Here is a 22049-nt window from a genome sequence, read left to right on the forward strand (position 1 = left end):
TTATCCAAGAGAAAATACCAATTGATGTAGCAAGTCAGTCAGACATTGCTTTCTTGTTCAGTTACCAATTGGCTGAACAGTATTTTCTAGTAGATCCCCTTTAGATTAGTCTTTGACTCAATTTAGCGATGACTCCTGAGTGTTTCTAATCTTATTGGGTGTGTTTTAATTTCCGTTTCCGGAAAAAAAAAAAAAAAAAAAAAGTCAGACATTGCTTGACTATATTGTCGACCTTCCCTTGATTTTTTGATGTATTTTCGAGAAATTACTAATTTTAACAGAAGATGACTCGGGCCAAAGAGTTAGCAAGTAGATCAGCGTGAGATCATGAATTATCAAACTACCTCGCAATACAGATGCGCCAACCTCTCCGCAAAAATTAACTGCAACCAGCAGCGAATACTGCATACATGATATATCAGAGTGGCAAATATTGTTCTCCCTCTCAATTACTTGGTTCTTAGGAAGAAAAGCAAACAGCAGAGTGCAATTACTTTGAGCTACTTAATAAAAACAGGGAGTATATACATACATTGTTACCAATGAAATACAAAGTTCTTGTAAAGATGAACGAATGATAGGCGGCCACTAACACAGCTACAAAGAAAGGAAAATAATGAAGATTTGCATTATACACCTACCACGTGGTTATGAGGAGCAGTGTCTAACTCTCTTCAGAATGCAGAGACGAAGACGTTGGCTTAGAGCCTCCAGCTTTTCAAACTTGTCACGTTTGGATTTCTTTTTTGTTGTTGAAACCGCCTTCTTATTCTTTTCATCATGTGTTGTATCTATTGCTGTCTGTCGGACGCTTCGAACAGGTGTAGCAAGCACCTTTAGAGTCCTCTGAAATGACTTAAAATCATCAGAAGGTTTAGTTTGCCCTCTATGACACTGATCAAGCACCATTCACAAGCCAATGTCATCATGCACCCCCACCCCCCTTCTCTTCTCCCAAAAAAAAAAAAAAGAAAGATATGCAAACACATTATCTTCTAGCTTGCAGTGCTAGGTCCTCTGAAAGACAACTTCGGCAAGACAGACATGTTAATTGTTGTCCAGAGTCCCGCCCGGTTTTTTTTTTTTTTTTTTTTTTTTGGGGGTGGGCCCGCACGGCCCGGGGGGTGGGGGAGGGGAGAGAGGGGGAAGCAAGAGTGAAGAAGATACCTGATCACTTACATCATCTGTACAATCCAAGCAAGGTTCATCATCACTGCCAAGAGATGAGCATCTTCCCCAACTTTCCCTATTTGAACTGGTGTATGAGCAAGACTCCTCATTCTGGCCACTGGGCTTGTCCTGACAAATCAGGGTTGCATATCCACCATTTAGCAAGCTTAAGGAGCATTTCTTTAATGCGTCCAAAACGGGATCACTTTTTGCGTCAAGGTTAAAACATGCCAGCCATACAATTATACTAGATTAGGAAAATGCTTAATAGTGTATGACAAAAGACCTTGATTTTTGAAATGAAGCGGATACAGAAATCCAGAAAATAAAGATGATAGGAAATTGATGAATCAATGAGCAAGACACAAGCACCCATGCAAGCATATTAATATTCAGGGACAAACACCAATTAATGATAAAAATTCCCAGTTCTCGTGAAATTCAGTTATTAGTATGACTAGGAATGCGATACTGGCACTCCCACTTAACTTTATACCCCCGTCAAATGACTCAAACAGCCACAGTTTCCCGCATCCTCTCCAGCCGTCTTACCCAATTCCCCAGTCCAACCACACTCGAGGGCCATGACCCTTCCTCAAACTTAGTAGTTAACAATTTCCTGCTATGATAGTCTAGAACCTGATCCATCCATTTACACCTGCATACCTTTTTTGAGATTCCATGAGTTGAATACCACTATAAAAGGCATAGACTACAAAAGGAGACAGTAGACATGGACGCACATTAAATTTGCACATTAGAAAATCTTTTGTACCCAATTTCCTCCTCCCTCCACTACCATTCCAGTGGTTAAAGCCACCAATTGTTTGCGTTTCTGTTCGAATGTTCAATTCCTTTGGGAGGACGATGAGATTTTTTGATGAAGAGAGCAATGAAGGGAGATAATGGGTTTGGAGAAACACAAAAGCTGAGCAGGTATTGGTTCTTTATTGATCAACAACTGTTCTGAGGAAAGGAAAACAGGTTATATTTTTCCCCTTTGTTTCGGGGGGGGGGGGACAGAGGATTTCAGGCAGAATGCTAGAACAAGGTGGGAATATTTGAGTCATTTAACCAGGGTTATAAATTAATCCTCAACAACTTGGGCCGTGTCAATATACTACTAGTATAACTGGTGCTTTTTTCCCTTTCCTATTCTGGATAACTATAATTACTCCAAGAAGCAATAGGCACAAGTCAGATTTCACTGTCCCATACAATAATCTGTATTGCCTCCCAGTTAGTATTTAAAAAATGAAAATAAACAAAATTATCTGTCAGTAAGAAACTCATATTCTCTGATCCAGAAGTATACTTTTCCAAATCCAATTACCCTTTCACAATGCTCATCTCCTACTTTCAAGCTTAGAATCAATAATGTCCTATTGGCCACGAAAAATAACAAAGAGCATCAAGATAAAGATAATTTACACCCAATAATTTTTTTCTTACACTGGAATACACATTTATTCTAAGACATAAAACCACTGTCTCATTGTAGTCTTCAGATTAAATAATTACCTCCTGTAATTTAGTGAATCCTGTAAATGAGGACTAAAAGACAGAATCCCTAGTTATACAAAGTGATGACAAAGCAATACAAATATATACAGGCTACAGCCTTTATATTTTTTCTCATATCTTCATGTTTCTAATACTACCACATAGACAATCTTCTCACTTTTGAACTAAAACTTTCTTTCTTTCCTTAGGCTTGGAGATGTCCATTATATGCATATTAATGATGATGTTTTACAAACATCTAAGAGACCATAAAGAAAAAATGCAAATTAAGATGGTTACATCAAATGCTGAAAAACACCATATATTGTGATCCAGGACCAGCAGTGTCGATTAATAATTTCTGATTATGTGTTTAAGTTGTGTTAAGAGTGGTTTAAATCAGTGTTTTAGTTTATAGTCCTCTTTTCTGCTTATTATTGAGGATAAGGATTAGAATTTTATAAAACAGTATGATACAGTAGGACTTAAGGCTTGGTTAGCGTTTCTCCATAACATAGTACTTGGTTGTAAGTTGTTACCAAATTTATATTCTTTTTCAGAAAATTAGAGCTAGCTTTCTCTATTGCCAAGTTTGGTAGTGCAAGAGGGAATAGAAAAGAAACGAAAAGAAAAAAACAGAAGAGATAGGGTAACTACTCTCTTCCATGTTGTTCGTGAGTAGTTGAAGAGAATTGAAGGGGAAAAGATGATTAACATGTGTAGTTTACACATTCGCCCTCAAACTTAAACTCGTTGGTTTTGTTTTGATAGGCAAATGTGACAATTTGTGGGCTTCAAATGGCCCATTCACTTCCCAATTGCCTCCAATTTCAGAGAGAGTATCCTTTAGTTTCCATCCTCCCATTTCTCTCTACTTATAACTCCCATGCGAAAAGATACCAATATCTCTTTCTTTACCTTCTCTCACACCATTTCCTTCCATCCAAAAGGAAAGCATCTGTTTTGCATCATCATTCTCCCCTAATTATCTTTTGTTCAGAATCCATCTTGTTTCTTCCCTAGGATTATTTCTTTCAAGATCCGATTATCCTTGCTACAATGAATTTGGTATTAGGAGTTAAAGGTTTGAGATGCCACCACATGCAAGAGCCCAAAGCTTAACCAATAGCAAGGTTAGATGATGGAGATGTAGTATATCACATAATAGCTCATGCTACAGGTTCAAAAGCTAGAGTGTAGGGATTGTGCAGAAGCTAGAGCAAGGTTACCAGTAGGTGACAGGAACCCTTGAACCTATAAAAAAGAGGCAACAAGGAAGAAGACTGATGATGAGAAGAGCATCAACCATTTCATTGTCCTGCAGATATCAACATCTGGATTGCAGTAGACTTGAAGAATGGTTGGGAAGAGCTCTGGATTTAAATTCTGAAGGAGTTAAAATTGTAGTTCCAAACTTTAACAGAAGCATGGATGCAGAAGATTTCCTTCATTCTAAGTCTTGTGCGAAGGACCAATTTGACTCGAAGCCCACAGCTGAAGATTGCAGAATTTTGGTTGAGAAGGCGACATTAAAGGGAACAGGACATGACTACCCTTGTCTACAGCAGCAAGTTCACTTGGACGATGTTTTGGAGGATGGAGACTATGAAGAATGGTAATCTGAGCTTCCTAATTATGATCAATATGGTGATGAAGAGCAAGGGCACCTTGTTTGTAGGGATAATGCCAGCACCATATTGATGGCCTTACCCTTTTAGTCAAGTCCCTTACCAAAACCTAACAGGCAACCTTAACGGTTTATATCCCATTATCAAACTTGCCTGCTATCGGTTTTGGATTAACCACCTATACCCTGTACCACCTAATTAAACCTGTCAAATCCTTTATGAAACCAAAATACACGCATCTAAATGGTTTGAAATATCTCAAAACTAACTTTTGAGATTGAGACTTGAGAGGATGAGTGTTAATCTCATGATTTGACTACATAAATTTATTGTGATTGAGTCTTGCTATAAAAGTTGCCAGCCTACACAACAATTATATATATATATATATATATATAGAGAGAGAGAGAGAGAGAGAGAGGGAGGGAGGGAGGGAGAGAGAGAATATCGAATATCGGGAGTCGGATATAAGGACCTCTTAGCAAACCCTCGGATAACTTGTTGGCAACCCCTAGTCAAATAAGTTACCTGTCAGTCATACATACCATCGGATTAATCATCAGGCCATGTACCTGCAGGTATTGGGTTTTGCAATCCATAGTCAAATTCTCTATGCTGGGAAATTTAAGATTTGTGGACATGGCTATAGTTATTCATCCAGAATGGAGGTGAAAACTATGAGGGTCATGGTATAATTTACAAATAATATACGGGCAGAACCATTAGTACAATAAAAGCTGTGTGGAACTTTTATAAGTTCTTCAAAGATTTGTGGGTTTATTATGCAAAAACAAGCTTTGGTACAAAGAAAAAACCCTACAGCAGCCTCACATCTCTTCAACTCCTCTAGCCATCAACCAACCTTTCTTTTCTATCCAGAACATTCCAAAAAATGCAACAGCCACCAGCAATTTCTCTGGTGGTCAATCTTCACCATGCAGCCATTGCAACAATATTAACATCATTCGTTTCCTCTTGCCAAGTAGATCTGGTTGAATGATAAGTGATATTTTCTCTATCTCTATGTCATCTCTATCTTCTCCATTTTCACCTCCAGAGACACCAGCTAACCTACCTACAGCTTGCATCCGTAACCATGTCTTATCGTGTCGATATGGGTATGATAAGGCAAACTGACAAGTCCATGTAACATTGCAACGCGGTAAACAAAGTAATTGGTTCTTTTCATTCAATACCATTCAATAGAATACAAACCCATAGTCATGTGGGCTCACTAGAGGTGCTGCATGATACACTTCAATCATGTCCATATGTGCATGCCATTACTTGCGAGGGTCAATGAGACATTTTCAAGTGCTGGTTCCTATCAATTTTCATATGAAAGGATAGAATGGGATTTGTGAAGCTTCACCAGCAAACTCATATTTTAATGAACCCAAACAACTAAGAAAGCTAAAGGCTTAGATAATGGAAAAAGTGAAGATGAATTTGGTGACTTAAATTTGATGCGGGCAGCCAAAAGGGTTTGACCTTCAAAGAAAAGTAACTCCAGCAAAAAAACTACAATCCCTGATATTGCCTTAGCTACCTAGACTTTTTGATCCCATATTTGTCAGTTCTCACTTATTCAGCATATACTGAAAGAGCATTTCAATGCCCTTAAAATTATATTTCTATTGGAACAAAAAGCTATTACTCATACAACAAAATAACCTACATAAGACCAACTTTGTCAAAATATTCCAGCATTGTCTGAATTGTCCAAACATCTTTACAACACCTCCATGCATTTTTCATTAATGTGTTAACTAAGCGGCTTTGACAGGAGAAGCTTACACTTTCTTGACTCGAGCTTTCTTAACCTACCAAAGTAGTTCTGACTCCTCAAGGCAATAAAAAATTATACAAAGGCCTCAAACATGAACAAGGACACCCCTTTTTCAGCGCAAGATCATTAAATGTTGTTTGGATCAATCATAGGAAACATGTCAGAACACAGGCAGCAAGTTTTGTTGTAAAGGGGATCATAATACTGTAAATAGATACCAACCAAAATTATTTATGCTTGGATTTAGAACACAAAAAGATGATAGAAGATGGGCAGAGTCAATGGTGGACTGATGCTTGTAAACGAGGTCTAAAAATGCAACAAGTGTTTTTCCTGGAGAGTAGATTTCAGTTCAGTCCAAAAATATGGTTGAATTGGTAAAGGTACAAGGAATTTACAAAGTCTCTTCATGTCCTTTGATGAAGAAGGATGCAATGGCAATGACATGCTACGAGGAACTCAATACAGAATGAAAGAAAACTAAGCACGGAAGGGGAAAATGCAATTAGCTTCAAAAAGTAGAGAAAATCCAAAGGGTGTAGAGAGAGAGAGGACTAGAGCTTGACTTAGGGTTTGTACTAGGTATATAGACCGCAAGTTTCCAGTTTGTAGACATATATGGAAAACAGGCTTAAAGATTGAACCACCTCTATAAATTTTCAAGTGATATCAATTGACGCATGCAGGAGGATGAAGGGTTGGGACTTTAAGTATCTACTAGTTTCTGTTTATGACTTCTCAAGATTTACTTGCTTTGCCTCATGATGAAAGAACAGTGTATACTATGTGCTCATGTTCAAGGTAAAAAATCAGTTTCATATACCAGCTCGTATTTGTATTGATAAAGTAAAAAATAAATTTCCAACCCATTCAACACTTTTACAGAAAAGTGTTGCATACAGAAAAGTTTGTCTTCAAACTCCACCTAAAAAAATGGAGTTGCTAAAACAAAAATGCCTTCTTGTTGCATATATATGTGCAAAAACAGTTTTGGGGGGAATGCTATTCTAACTGCATGTTGTCTAATGATACCATGCCTGGTCAATGACATCATGAGGAAGAAACAAATTAGTCAACTCAAAACCAAATGACAGTGACTGGAGTTACCTGAAATCTCTCTCAACTTGCTTGGAAATCCCTAGGAAACTGATGTGGAATTAAGACTCCCTCCGAACTCCAGGAGGATTGAAGAACAAAAAATGCAAATCACAGCTCTAATACCATGTCAAGGTAGTTTTGGAGAACGAAGAGTCTACATAATGTGGCTAACTTAGTAGCATCTATGGCAGTAGCATTTGGTTGTAATTACGATGATACCTTTACTTTAACTCTCAACAACATCCACACCCACTCTCAGCTTTGACTTTCCTCGAGATCATATTACCCAAAAAACAAGAAAAATGGATGAATAATGCAAGTACGAAACCAGGGAAACCAACAGAGCTTCAGTATAAAGTAGCTTAGAATTTGATGTGGGTATATGTGCGTCAAAGAGAAATTTAAAGCTCAGTTATTTTTTTACCACATCATGTAGCATTAGACAACTCAGAAAATTGATATCACACAGGTATGCAATAATAGAAATAAAAACACACCAAAAGATTTCGAACAGCCAACAATACCTGTGCATGTGATGAATCAGCACAATTCACTAGGTTGTCCTCAATGACCAGTGAATCCTGCAATCAGTTAAAGAACTAACATCTGCAATCAATGAACTTAAAAACAATTTTCACGTTCATCAATCTATGCTCCAATAAATATGAATAACTTTCTCATTCAAGAAAACAAGAACTAAAACAACAGAGGAAATATTCATACAAGTACACTCACAACTGGAGCAATCTCAGAAAGAAGTTCGCCCACTGACTTTGCTGTTGAAATGCCAGGGGGAGCAGACGATGAACTAGAAGCATCCGCGCCAACACTTTGAAGACCAGCTATGATCTCATATAACAGATTCTAAAGGGAAAAACAAATCTTACCATCAGCTCACATTGAAAGAATAATCAGAGACCCACAAACATCAGGTTAACCACAAGCAGCAAGCAGAGTGCTTAGTGGCTACAAGCTTGATGTTATAACCAAAGATACATAGTCAGCTGTCTATTGAATTGCAAAATTAGTACAGTAAAATGAGAAGGCATTACCCAGAATTAACCCATTCTTTCTAGTTTTGATATAGATTATGCCACAATCAATCAACTCCAACCCCCTCCCCCCACTAGCAGCATAAACAAATAATACATACAAGCAGACAAAATTCCATTCAGGTATATCAGGATGACACCTTTCCCAATTCACATAAATAACAAAATCTAGAGATTAATTGGAATTTGAGTTAATTAAACAGGGGATTGAAGCTGAGGAGACCTCGGTCTAGTGGCTAAGCTTGAGGCCCTAGGAATTAAAGGTCCTGGTTTTGAGTCCCCTTCCCCCTTCCCGCTTCTTAAATCCTACCTCTCCCCTGCCTAAAAAAATAGCAAAAAAACAGGGGATTAAAAATGCCTCCTAATCATTGAACACATTTAAGCAAATTGAGGTCCAGCAATGATATAATGTAAAGTTCACTGCCCATATTCACACGGTATGAAGTTTCAACAGTTTACGAGAAACCAAAGTTCACTAACTTTTAGTATCTAGGATATGGTTTGTATCAATGAACATCCACCACCTCTTGTCTTCTTGCCACCCAAACAGCAAAAGAATATAGACAAGCACTATTGAATCACAAATGACAATATGATAAGTAGAAGTTACCTCATCTGGATCATCACTGACCTTGAGGTCCCCCAAATCAGAGTATTTCTCTTTTTTACTTGTATGGGCAGGTGTAAGTTGAGGAGGGTGAAGAACATTATAGAAGAATATTGTTACTGAGTCATAATAAAACTGAGGTCGAGAGGAATTGTGGTCGCCATCAAACTTGATCATATTCTTATCACCCTGTCAAAGAACAACACTGAGAACTACACAACCATGATACATATATAGTGTGCATCATATACATAAAAGAAATGATCTCACAATAGAATCTATACCGCATAAGACCCAAAAATTAGATCTGAGTGGTGAGGCTGAATAAATTTGTCATTTTTAGCATGCCCAAACAAAGCAGGAATAAATGTTCTGGGCGCAACCTGCAGGTGGAGTGAAAAAAGAAATGCAATACAATGATGAACCACAGAATCAACACCAAGCCTCCTCAAGATGAAAAAAGACAAGGAGGCTAACATGCAGGCAAGTTACCAGAAAAGAGAAAGAAAACAAACAAACAAACATGCTGGCCACTTGTGCAGATTACAATGATTTTCTTCTAACCTTTGCTTTCAAAGATAGGGACCGTCAAACATGCATTAGCTTTTGTAACAGCTGCTTAAACAAGATATTATGAAGTCTGTTTGAAAATCTACAAGGTACTATTGGAGTTATAAGAATTTAAAAGCAACGTCATTGTCAAAAGCTCCACAACAGGCACTTCAGGTTTTTCAGTTTAAAATGGTTATTCAAAATCATTATGTCAACAGCAACTAAGAACACCTCAAATACCTATTAAGTTCAAAAAATGTAAATTAACTTTGCTGAAGCAAATGAAATAGGCCGATAGTCTAGAAGCCATGGAGATTTTATGCATGCACCCAAGTTTATCATTTTAAAGAATCATATGAGTTATCAAAACCTGTACGCCGTCGAGGTTCATAATATCAAATTTGGCCTTCTTCTGAATCACTCGCCGCATGTATTGAAGAGCCACCTTAACCTGGAGACAGAGGGAAGTCTCAGTGCATTAAAAGAACCAAGTTAGGAGGCTATTTGACTCCATTTTCTTTTTTAGAATTTAAAAAATGTTGTATCTTGAAAGATTTCTACAATGGTGGTACAGTGGCTTCTAATGAGATTCACCTATTGATTCCTACATGACAATTTCATTTCCTTTCTTTTCCACCCTTTCCAGCTGTCTTCCATCCCCTTTTTCCTTCTTTCTTTGCACCTTCTGTTTCCCTCTTCAGTCTTCCCACTCCCAGCTCTTGCCCTTCCCCTGGTCCCTCCCCTCTCCTACCTCCCTCCCCACATCTTTATCCAGTGCATCCCTTTTCCCCCTCCCAGCTCCTTTAAACTCCCTCAGCCCTTCCCCATCCCTCTCCCTTCTCCCTCCGCTCACAAAAGCATAAACATCAATGGGTGGTCAAAAGTGTTATTAAGGGGTATTCATCTTCTCATACTTACGGCAATCAAAATCAAATATGATGTCACTGACTAGCTGAAAAATAAAAGTAGAATGGGGAGGGGCTTGAATGGAATTCTTCAGAAGAAACTTGTCCAAAGAGCGGCAAAGACCTAGAGTAAAATTGTTGCACAGCATGAAGTCAGGAAAATCAGCATAATGCTGCCCTCAAGTGGCGCTATTGCAGCAAGAGAAATGCAGATTACTAGGAGAAAGAGAAAATCAGACAAGATGACTGAGGTATATGAAAAGAAGGATTGCAGCAGTGAAGTCAATTTCCTTTTGGTAATAAAAGGGGGAAATAAACAGGCCAAAAAAATGGTAGAGAAGAAAAGAAAGGAGAAGAAAGGAGGAAAAGAGAAGATGAGGAAAAAGCACAGTAACTACAAACAGTAATGCCTCAGCATTTCTTTGAATCATTTGAAAGATAATAAAAAATGTCTCTTAAATTAAGAAAGAATATGAAAATAGTCAATAATAAACATTTACTGAGTGCCATTCTCTTTTGTTTAAATGAAAAAATTTCGAACGTGTTCAAACAGTGGCAGCTTTCGTGTATTGATTTGCATGCACTCCCGCCGTTGCAGTGGCAGCTTTCGTATATTGGCAAGCATCTTATTTGCATGCACTCCCGCCGTTGCAGTGGCAGCTTTCGTATATTGGCAAGCATCTTATTTGCATGCACTCCCACCATAGCATATCGATAGGCCTACTCTTACTTTCACACAACACTTTTATTATTGTATTTATTACTCCAACTAGAATAATTTTTTATTAATGGAGTAGTATATTTCTTAACAAAGATGTACATTAAATGGGGCATATTAGTAAATTAATGACCATTTTAAAAAGGAAATAGACCTATAATTTGCCAGGAAATCAAATCATGAACCATGTAAGTTTGATCTGGCATAACGATGTTTGAAGTTGACTTTGGTTAAAATTGCAAAAAGATTTCATTCTTTCCTAATTGAATACAGCGTTTTCCCACATTACAAATTAGTAGATCTCACACCTAACATTAAGGAACTCTTTAATTAAAAAGGGAAGGAGAACACTCAATCTGGATTTAGTTCAACTAAATCTGTAAAGAGAGTAGGATAATATAAAAATCAATCAAGACACCTAACCACTTAATATATATGCTGCAAAATCAACTACAAGAAATATTAAAAGTGAAAAGAAAAGAAACCTACAGAAGAAAAAATTTTTAAAATAGGATTAATCTTTCTTACACTAAAAAGTTTAAAAATAGGATTAATCTTTCCTACACTGATAGTGTATACACTCTCAGTCTTGAATGAATGACAACTATGCAAACTTTGAATTTGAAATCCAACTTTTGCACGTGTTATGAATCTAACGGTGATGGTGTATATACACTATCAGTGCATATAAAATTTACCCTTAAAAATATACTTTGATATTCAAGAAAAATATTTCCAAGTAAAACTGCACTTATTGTCCACAGATTGCTAACTAGAACAAATCATTCAGCTTACACAAATTGATAATAAAAATGAAAGGAACAACAATAACCTGTAAGGATTTTTCTGTCTCAGGAGCAAAAACAATTATGTCCACTAGACATGTACTCCCAACAAAACATAAAAACCTATCATTTCTATTTCTTCCTAGGGAATAATGCTTACAAAACAAATAAGCTATACAGACATGTTTACGGATGTATTTACACGTTGGTTAGGAGACAGTTAAATTTTATTTCCAAAATATACTTCGAACAGAATAAACAAACAAAAGAAGGGACACATACAGTAAATTTAGGAAGCCGGATTTTGTATACATCCACAAGTTCCATCATTAGGTGAAACAAATTTGAGAATGCACTGTCCAACACCATTCCCGCTACCGAAGGGTCTTCTGCTCCATAAAGAAGGCTGCATTTATGATATACAAAACCACATAACTAACTATCCTAGCAAAGTCAGAGCTCGTCTGCTTGAAAAAGGCTCATCAGCAAGCATTTTAATTTTGTGACAGACAGAGTAAAAATTTCACCAATATACAGAAATTTCAGCAAGCATTTTAATTTTGTAATCAAAGAGAAATTTCACCAATATATGAAAAACTCAGTGGAGAGGGTTCCTGCACATGTAGAGTTTGAGGTGAATCAGTTTGCTAAATGGTCCTTGACCTACCCTCTGCATGAAGACAATCTATTTTGTGTTTTGAACTAGTAATCTCCAACATGACAATGAGGGAATTTAAGCTACCAAAGAAATAGAAATTTTTCACTGCCAGAAATAAGTTAACTCATAAAGCTCAAGATAAATCCTTTTGAGAAAAGAAAACAGAAGGCCTAAAGAAGAAGAGGTAGAGCACAAACTAGATTAAGTAAAGAAGTAAAGAGAATGAGCTAATCATAGATAGCGTATTGATCAATGTGTGCACTCATCCAGAATAGGAGCCTAATCACCACCCAAAATACCCAAGTAGTAGCCTACAACCTACAATTTAAGAAACTTCACACCAATCCCCACTGTGATTAGGATGTCAAAAATTTCGGAAGATTCAATATTGATCCAAAGGTACACTATCTATTTATTAGTATTTAGAAAAGTTAATCCCTGTATGATGTAGTTGAACTCTTGCTCTTTTGTCAAACTGAAGCCTAGATATCACAAGATCTTAACCTTCACTCATGAACTTCCTCAAGCTCAGGTAATTGATCTACAGGTTTCTTATGATATGTTATATTAAATTGTTCTAGCAATGCTCTCCTGTCCAACATATGACTATCAATTCAATAAGCTTCATTCTCTCAGGATGTTGGCCTGGACGAAACATGAGCTATTGCCCCATTACCTTGCCCCAAATTCATTGGTTACCAGTTTTCAGAGCAAAGCAGTATATTATCCCTTTAACCAATTAAACGTTGTAGGAGCTATGGCACAATGCATAGAGTATGCACTTGACCTGGCAAGGGCTATTCATCTCTTGCTCTTTGAGGATATCAAGCACCAAAACAAAGACAGAACACCAAATAGTTGACTTTTGATCTGAGAACCAGCCAAATATGCATATCTGAACCATCAAATGGGTATCCCAAAATCTACAAAGCACTTCAACGGTATCTCAAAAAGATGCAATAACTGCAACTCATATGACAAACTGAGGATCCTTAAGCAATTGACTAATCACACTAACAAGAACAGAAACATTCGGTTTAGTCACAATGAGATGATTCAACTTCCCAACCAGTCTTCAGTACTTTACTAAATGATCTAAAAACTCAAGCACTATCACATTGATGTGACAATTGATCCATCATCCACATAAGAACTCCAAACTATCTGATGCTTCTTCGGCTAAACAAAATATACAGTTAGGATGTGCGCTATGAGCAAGCAGTGCAAAAAAATCCTTTTCTTTTCCGGTTCCAAAACTCCTGGTGCTTCCCCTTATACCCGCCAATCAGTCTATCTCAAATCTATTGTCTCGCTTGTTAGTCAAGTTTAGGAGCCCTGACAGAATTTTTGGGATATTTGAAGAAGTACATTTGGACCAATTATCCGAACTTCAGTGAACATAGTTAGAACATCCTTTGAATGCAAGCAAATTCTACAGCATGACGAAGCACCTTCATAAGAACTAACTAAACCTGAAGATTTTACACTCCCACATTTTTTTTGTCTAATCTTTCTGTTATAATTTGACCATTCAACGTGATATTGTTCAATATTCAAAACAAAAGGACAGAATTCTGTATCTGATATCTCTGCATAACAAGCTAAAGCCAATAAACTTAATAAAATATGTGATACTATTACATTTTTTGATAATCATTTTTAATTTCTTGAAAAAGATGACATAGATTACCATAAAAATAAATAAACAAGATAGTTCAAAGAGTTTCTCCCAAAACAAAAAAAGAAATTAGGTAAAATAAAGCTTTAATTCCTGGACAAAAAATCTAAAATCAAAATTGTAAGCTTTTTCTTTATCTTTTTACCAATTCCAAACACTGTAAACATTAAGTATCTCCTTTTCATTTGCTTCCACTCCCATGCAATAAGATAGTAACTACATTTTTTGATGCCTTTCAATTCTATGCAATGATATTCTTTCTTTTGCTTTCCTTTACTTCAACCCAACAGATTTTTAGGGTTTGAAAATCACCCCTAAGGCACTGATTTTCTCATTAGACCCAATAAAGCAATCTTATCCCATGAAGAGGCTACATTAAGCTACTCTAATTTGATACTACCACAGCAATTCGAGTTGTGCACTGGCCCAGCAACACAGGTAGCCTAAACCACTCCCCAAAACTTTTAAGCCCTGCTAGTGGTATATAAGCTACAATCTTGTACACTATTCAGTACATCCAAGATATTTGACATTGGACAAACATTCATGATTTCTCTATTACTGCTCCAATAATCTCTGTTTCAGAATGATATTAAATTATTCTTACTAGTTTCTACAAGATCTAGAATTAGCTTTTACCAGATTACCTATTAAATTTAATTCTTGCCATAGGTTGTTGAATCGAGTCTCTCATTTCATGCTGAAAACATTAAGTTTCCTCTTTGGGATAGCATTCAGAATATCACACCAATGTAAATTGACAGGATTAACAGTACATTGACAGGAACAAATAGCAACAATAGGAAACACAAAAGCCAAAGCAATACTCTAGTTGTTAGGGGCTGTATGATTGAACTGATCATTAATTAAATGTCAAATCACCTAGTCACTGCACCCATTGACCGTCCCCAGAGACCAATGCGTGAAATGTTTGGATTGCTTCTCAGATACGAGACCACAACCTTGAGGTCATTTTTCTGGCACAAAATAAATAGAGTCATTTCTGCAGGGAAAACATTTTAGGAAATAGTGAGAGAGGATAATGAGGAAAACATACCTCATGCCAACCAAGACTAACATAATCACCACCAGATAAGCCTGAACCCGAAAAATCAAGGGTGAACAGAGTAATGTTTGAGGGAAGAAGAATTACTGCAGCCTCATTTGCATCTGCCCTACATCCACTGCAGGACCCACATCATAAACAGCCAGCAAGTAAAATTCTTTAGATGCAAGCACTTTACTAGTCCAACAATGCCAAAAATACAAAAAATTGCCATAGATTGGATGAATGAATGACTGTACAAGAAATTCATGGAATGCAGATTTCTATAGCCACTGCATGTTTAATACTGCATTTTGTAAAGCCAGCAGTTAGTTTCAAACAAATTAAAATCATGCATGGCAGCAATTAAAATGGTTTCGGCGAGAATTTATAACACGAAATAGAACAAGTCAATAACTGGATAATGCAATCATAAGAACAGTTAATACTATCTACTACATGCTTAGTTCTACATTCAAAATTTAGCAATGACTTTTCACCAAATTGAAGTAATGTGATTGAAAGTGACGCACCTGTTTCCATGGCAGTATACAACACAAGGTAAAGGAGTTCCATCTGGAAAATGCGAAGGAACATAATGGCTACACTGTAATGTATGTCCACTTTCGTTCCTAAGCTGAAAATTTAAGCACAGGATGCCCTAAAGGCTTAGAACACCATCACATTAGCAGATTAAAGCTGCCCAAAGCAAAAAAGTCCAAATAAAGGTTGAGTAACAGATGCCCATACTTGCCTCCAAGTCTTGTCTCTTGTATTTTCTGCCAGCAAGAGTAAAATCTTTCTCCCACAAGTACTGATCTGGGTTATATTGAGCCCTGCTAACCAGAAAATGCTAAGAAGATAGTTGAAATAACCAACACTCAAATGCTAAACAAAGCTAACAGAAGTGTAGCCTAGGGTTACGATTTAATATAAAAGGGGGAAAAAGGAGCAGGTGTAAATCCACAGATAAGGCATAATTAAAGGGCTAAAGAAGCAAAACTGCTTATGCACAACAATTGAAAGGTCAAAAAATTCCATAGTGAAAATATGCATAGGTGGAATGTTGCAAGTGGAGAAGGGCAACTTGGAATCTTTTGTCCTCTGGACGTGTAAATGCTATCTCATACACTGTCAACTTCCCGTCTATGTATTGTCATTTTAATTCGTAAGCACATCGGAAACAAATCAGGAATTGCATCCTACTATATGCATTACTTTACCTGGGCGGGCGAATTACAAAATTAATAAACTGATCGATCATCTGGTGCAGCCAAAAAACAAAAAACAAAAAAAACCACACTTTTTGAGCTAGAGTAGATTGTCGAACAACATGATACAGTATTCAATGAGCTGCAACCAGGGAGACGGAAAAGCTTCTCCCTATACTTTCATTCTTGGTCCAACAACGTAGGCGATGGAAATCAAGAAGGGTAGCAAATGGCGAAGGGAAAACCAGAACACCAGAAATGAAATGGGGAAAATCCAACTGACTGGGGAGATAATTCGAACGATTCACGCCAGGAAATCGAAACTCTATCCAGAATTTCAACTAAAAGGTTGGTGTTGTAGGAAATCGAAACTCTATCTAGAATTTCAACTAAAACCACACTATTTTTGCGGTTGTCGAAACTTTAGATAGTACAAAATAGTAGAACTGACAATTCAGAAAATTGATTGGACAAAAACCCATCAGCTGCTAGTAATGGTACTTAGATGAGAGTCTTCCGTCTTCGTTAGGAAAAGAAAGAGGAAGAGGATCAGGAAAGGTGCAATCTTCCCATCAATGTCAGGAAAAAGAAGTAACCCGGGGGTGAATTCAAGAAAGCCCGACTCACTCCCCCCCTCCCACAGATGGGAGGTGTGCTCCACCTACGACTGCTTGTTCGATCTGGAACTCGGATGAAACAGTTAATGGGGTGGGAAAAAAAAAAGGAAAAGGAAAGCCACAAACCAAATGTAAAAAAGGAATTAAGTAGACCCAAGAACGAAGCACTCTCCGAACTCCGTGCTTACCAAAAAAAAAGTGTAAAATTTGTTTGCAGAACGCGTGTTAGTTCTTGTAAAAAACGAATGTAGCGCGTTTGGTTTTGAAAGACAAAAGAGAAGAAATAGATATGAATTATGGGATAATTTAGAAACCTCTCCTTCCTAAGGCCTTTGGACAGCAATTTTTCAAAGAAATATTGCTACGTTTTTTCGCGAACACATTTTTCAATCATCTTTTTATTTCACATATATCAAATTGTTACAGTAATTTTTCTACAAAAAATCTAGAAAATACTAGCCTCCCTTAAGTTAACAATTTTGATAACAAAATCCATCTAAGTCAGAAAAAATACTATTAAAAGGACATTTTGAGGAGTGAGATGATAATTTTGTTCCATATATGTTCTTTTTTTATTATCCACAAATTATATTAGTAAAGAATAAAATAAATAGTAAAAGTCAAGGGTACAAGTGAAATTCGAAAAGATGTACTAGGAACAACCGAAGCAACAGTAGTGATCTTTGCAATAGCTAGCGCAAACTTCAATGGCCGTCTTGTCTAACATTTACAACAGTACTATTTAAAGAACAAAACTAACTCTGTGAATCTATCATCATTGCAAGCATCTAAATCTAAGGTAAAAAATTAATTTTGTTTGGATAAGAGTTTATTTGGATGATTTATTTGAGATAATTACTGTAGCACTTTTTATGATATGATGTATGTGAGATAAAAAGGTGATTGGGAAGATAAAAAGGTGATTGAAATTTGTGAAGTAAATTTTTTTATTTAAAATCAAGCCAATCCAAACAAACTATCTTTTTTTGTAGTTGGTAAAGTGAAGTAAAATATTGGTGCAAAAACTATATGCGTCTTAGTCAACAAATTAGTAACAAACGCATGAATTAGTTTTGTCTCAACATAGTATTCAATAAAACAAACCGGCCACTTCTCAAAATTATATTATCTATTTCTTAGACTATATAAGTTTACAAATTCGCATGGATCATGAAAACACATAACAAACAGGATATTAAGTGTACTCTCAAATTAGCAACAAAGGCATGAATCAATTTTGTTTCGACACAAGATACAACAACACAAACCAGACATTTCTCAAAACAACCTGTATGCAATCATTTTTTATACATGAAAGGTTAGATCTCACTTTTTTAGTGAAAAAAATGAAAATAGATTATGTCAGATTTCACTTTTTAGAAGAAAAATAAATATAGTTCAATTCAAATCCTACTTTTTGTAAAGTAAATATGATTATGAATCGAGTCATTTATTTTACCATAAATGGGATCCAAATTTTTCACCAGTAAAAAGTGGTCGAAAATTTGGGTTGAAACTTAATTTTATAAGGACATAAAATTACCATATTAATAGTAAAGGATGGAAAATTTTATTTAATGAAATGTGAGGAATATCATTAACAATTTTCTCTTAAAAATATCAGAAGATGTAAAGATGAAAGCTGGCTATCACCATTCTTCCACAACAATTTTTACCCAACAAAAAATCATTTCACAGTAATTTATTATAATAATTAGGTAATATTCATCAACTACTGCAATGCACCCAAAAAACTATTACTCGAGAAAGTAATCAAACTTTTTGCATGATTATAAGCCTTAAACTAAACATAGTTATGTATCTACTTTCAATTAAATACTTAAAATGCAGCAATTCACTTTTTCAGAAATATTCTGTATTCAAATTTTAGCAAAGTTAAACAATTGCGAGGGAATGGTTGGGTTGACTGATAGGATAGAAAAAGTTGTAAGTAAGAGATTTTGGATTCAAACCCTCTCCCTTACGAAAAAAAAAAAGCAAAGATAAACTATTACATTTTAGTTCCCATATTGCATTTTTAATTAATAGTTTTGTAAAATGACAGAAAGTGAAAAATTTTTAGTTTGGACAAGCCTATTTTGAGCCAAAAACCTAATTAAGTAAAATGACCGAGCTTGGTCCGTGATTTTTTAAACCTAAAAGGATCGTACAGTTTGATAGTCTGCCCCATCTTGAGCCTATCTGTGACAACCCCACCTTTCCCTAAGACGAACCAAAGGGTTCGGCGGACCGCCTGTCCAGCTCTCGCCAGGACTCAATCATTCACCTCAGATAAAATCGAAACAAAACCACAAGACAAAGTATAATAACGATTCAAAGCTTAGAACATATACTTAGACTTTTCTATCTCAAAAGGAATTACAAAATCAAATGTACAAAAGTTCTCAATTCTTCATACATCCAACCCTTGCCAAATGCTAGAGCGAGAACCATTACAAAAGAATCAAAAGAACTAGACTAGACTAGTCGATACAGAGGTCTCGTCCTTACTCGCATCCCCTGTTAAGGAAAACAAAACTAACGAAATGAGGTAGAAACTTAGTGAGGTTCCAAACACACAAACAAATAAACAGTTCAATACATTAACCATAGATAGCAAGTAATTCAAGAAATATGACAATATAAAGCGATAATAACATTCATTAAAAGGATACGGGCTCACAGGGAGCCATTCGTTCATTCTCCTTTCATTCCGTTATTCCTCCAATCATTTGAAAATGCATTTCGATAAGTAAAATCCCTCATTTGCATTGACATTCGTTCATTCATTTCATTCACCACCTTCTGGACGTTGGCCAGGCTCCACCCGACAACAAGGTAATACTCGAGTATACCAAATATTCACCCAGGGCAGGGATCAGTTCAGCCAAAAGGTTTACATTCATGCACATGTAACGTTTCAATCATTAAATCATTAAAAATTTCACATTTCATTTAGGTCGAGCGCGATAAAATACACTCGCCTAGAAAACTCGTTTTAGAAATCCTTGAAAGAACTTAACACATTGTCAAACAATAACACAAGCCATGAAGTCAAGGAAAATATAACAAACAAGGAACACTCACCTATTTACGCAAAATAACGTCCAAAGTATCCTTTCGGATAACACCCTCAATCACCAAGGAACCCTAATATAATCAAAAGAACACATTATGTTTCAACCATCAAGGATGTAAGTGATTCAAAGAAAATTCGAATACGTACTAGTACAAGGTATAAATATGATTTTGATAGTGAAAAGAGTACATTTAAACCAAATGACATAAGTAAAATATTTATAAAACTTATACTCACTCGTAAACTTTAAAATCTCCATTTGGGTCGAAGTGACAAAGAAACGTATTTCTATTAGTCGAAAATTTCATTTTTCCAAAGGTACAAGTTTCGGCCGAATTCTAACTTATATACCTCGATAAAAGAAGCCGTACATACCCTAGATGGTTCACGTGGTATTCGCTCTCAAACCTTTACTCAAGTTGCAAGTATATCTACCTAATTCTTGAGCGTAAATTTGGGCAGCACGCCCTTTGTATTTATCCATTTTTCAGCTATTTATGGCTTCATTCTTTTCCTCAATCAATCCCAAAGTCATACACAAAATCATCTCATTTCAATAGCCATTCCATAGGCTCCAAATCATACAAGTACAAAATCAAGTTAGGAGCATGTGCGGAAATGAAGGTTAAGTCAAGAAACAAAAGACAGATTTGACGTTGTTTTACGTAACGGACACAACCGAGGCTACGCTTATCGGATTGGGATGAAAGTTATACCATTTCGAAGCTAAGACAAAGGCCTACAACTTTGTTGAAAACCACTCAGTCCAGTTTGTAGTGTATCTAAGTCAAAATCTCAAATAACAGAACCAGAATCTCACATTCGGGCTTGTTAACCGCCTTATGCGTAAATGACAATAACTCAGGCTACCGAAGTCCAAACGAGGTGATTTCAGGGGCATTGGAAAGCTAAGACATATCACTACAACTTTTGTGTGTTGGCCAAAGGCTAATTCAGTACACATCAGGGTGAACAGACACGGTTAGCGTTGTGAAATATCAAAATTGTCCACTAGACTAAACCTATGAGAGTCAGGGGTATTTTTGTCTTTTCATAGGCTACGTTGCTCCGATTGAGCTGAAATTTTGCAGACAACTATAAAACATCATTCTCTACAATTTTCATGTTTTATACTAAGTCTAATTCGGCCTCTAACATCACGAACTGGAACCGGGCAGAACTGAAACTTGAATTTCCAGAAATCTGGACTTTTGTTATAGTCAAGCCATAATTCACATTTTTACCTTAAAATTACCACTACTTTCTCCTTTACAAGATTATATACCATATAACACCTAACCCACAAGAAATATGAGTGAATAAATCAAAACCCTAACTCAATATTCGTCCCTCCAATCATCAAAACCATTTGAAACAAGCATCACAAGCACAACTCTAACATTAATACCCAACTTAATCATGATTAATGGAGAAAGAAAGAGTGATCAGCCATTATACCTCAAGACAAGACCTTGCAAGAGTGATCCTCTACTACTCCTTGAAATTTTTGGTTCCTTAAGCTTCCCAAGCTTCCAAACTAGTGATTAATCGATTTAATTTTTCTTGTTCTCACTTACAAAGGTTGGATTCAAGGTTGGAAATGGAAAACTCTCTTCACTCTCCTCCCTCTCCTTGCTCTAGGCCAAACCAGAAAAAAAATGATGAAGAATGAGCTCAAATGAAAGATAAGAAGGCAAGACAAAAGGGTTTGGTCAAAGGGCCATAGATGGCCAACAAGTGGCACCACCAAAATCCATCCAAAATTTTTTTCTTTTCCTTGCATTTTGAGTCAACATTTTCGGCTATAAGGACTGAGGATGAGGGAAATATTTTGCAACAATATCAAAGGTATGTGGTGATAGGGAAGTGGTAGTCAAGTGGTGTGTTCAATCGATAGTGAACGTTACCCGTCGGTTCTAGCCGTTTTTCCTTAAATCGCGTATACTAGGGTTTT

At 36.4% G+C, this 22049-nt stretch overlaps 1 protein-coding gene and 1 long non-coding RNA gene across 11 annotated transcripts; both read right to left on the minus strand.

Annotated features, from left to right (window-relative positions):
• Positions 1-482: 482 nt before the first annotated feature.
• Positions 483-17270, minus strand: LOC140014848 (uncharacterized). 10 transcript variants are annotated; one of them, XM_072066433.1, is made up of 13 exons: positions 16412-17270; positions 15943-16024; positions 15722-15825; positions 15201-15327; positions 15026-15120; positions 12090-12213; positions 9770-9850; positions 9132-9230; positions 8872-9036; positions 7924-8052; positions 7713-7769; positions 1168-1299; positions 483-855 (listed from the first exon to the last, which is right to left on the minus strand). In XM_072066433.1, the coding sequence occupies exons 1-13, from the start codon at positions 16450-16452 to the stop codon at positions 649-651; spliced, it is 1443 nt and encodes a 480-aa protein (XP_071922534.1). In that variant the 5' UTR covers positions 16453-17270; the 3' UTR covers positions 483-648. The 10 variants fall into 10 exon arrangements, with proteins under 10 accessions (XP_071922534.1, XP_071922532.1, XP_071922533.1 ...); XM_072066431.1 differs by having other exon boundaries at positions 7912-8052; XM_072066432.1 differs by having other exon boundaries at positions 483-846; positions 1180-1299; positions 8851-9036.
• Positions 17271-19343: 2073 nt separating this feature from the next.
• On the minus strand, positions 19344-21732 carry LOC140014845 (uncharacterized). Its single transcript, XR_011821554.1, has 3 exons — positions 21554-21732; positions 20104-20166; positions 19344-19536 (listed from the first exon to the last, which is right to left on the minus strand). It is a non-coding gene; the product is annotated as an uncharacterized lncRNA (long non-coding RNA).
• Positions 21733-22049: the final 317 nt, after the last annotated feature.

The sequence above is a fragment of the Coffea arabica genome, chromosome 9e, assembly GCF_036785885.1.
Source record: "Coffea arabica cultivar ET-39 chromosome 9e, Coffea Arabica ET-39 HiFi, whole genome shotgun sequence".
Taxonomy (NCBI): Eukaryota; Viridiplantae; Streptophyta; class Magnoliopsida; order Gentianales; family Rubiaceae; genus Coffea; species Coffea arabica.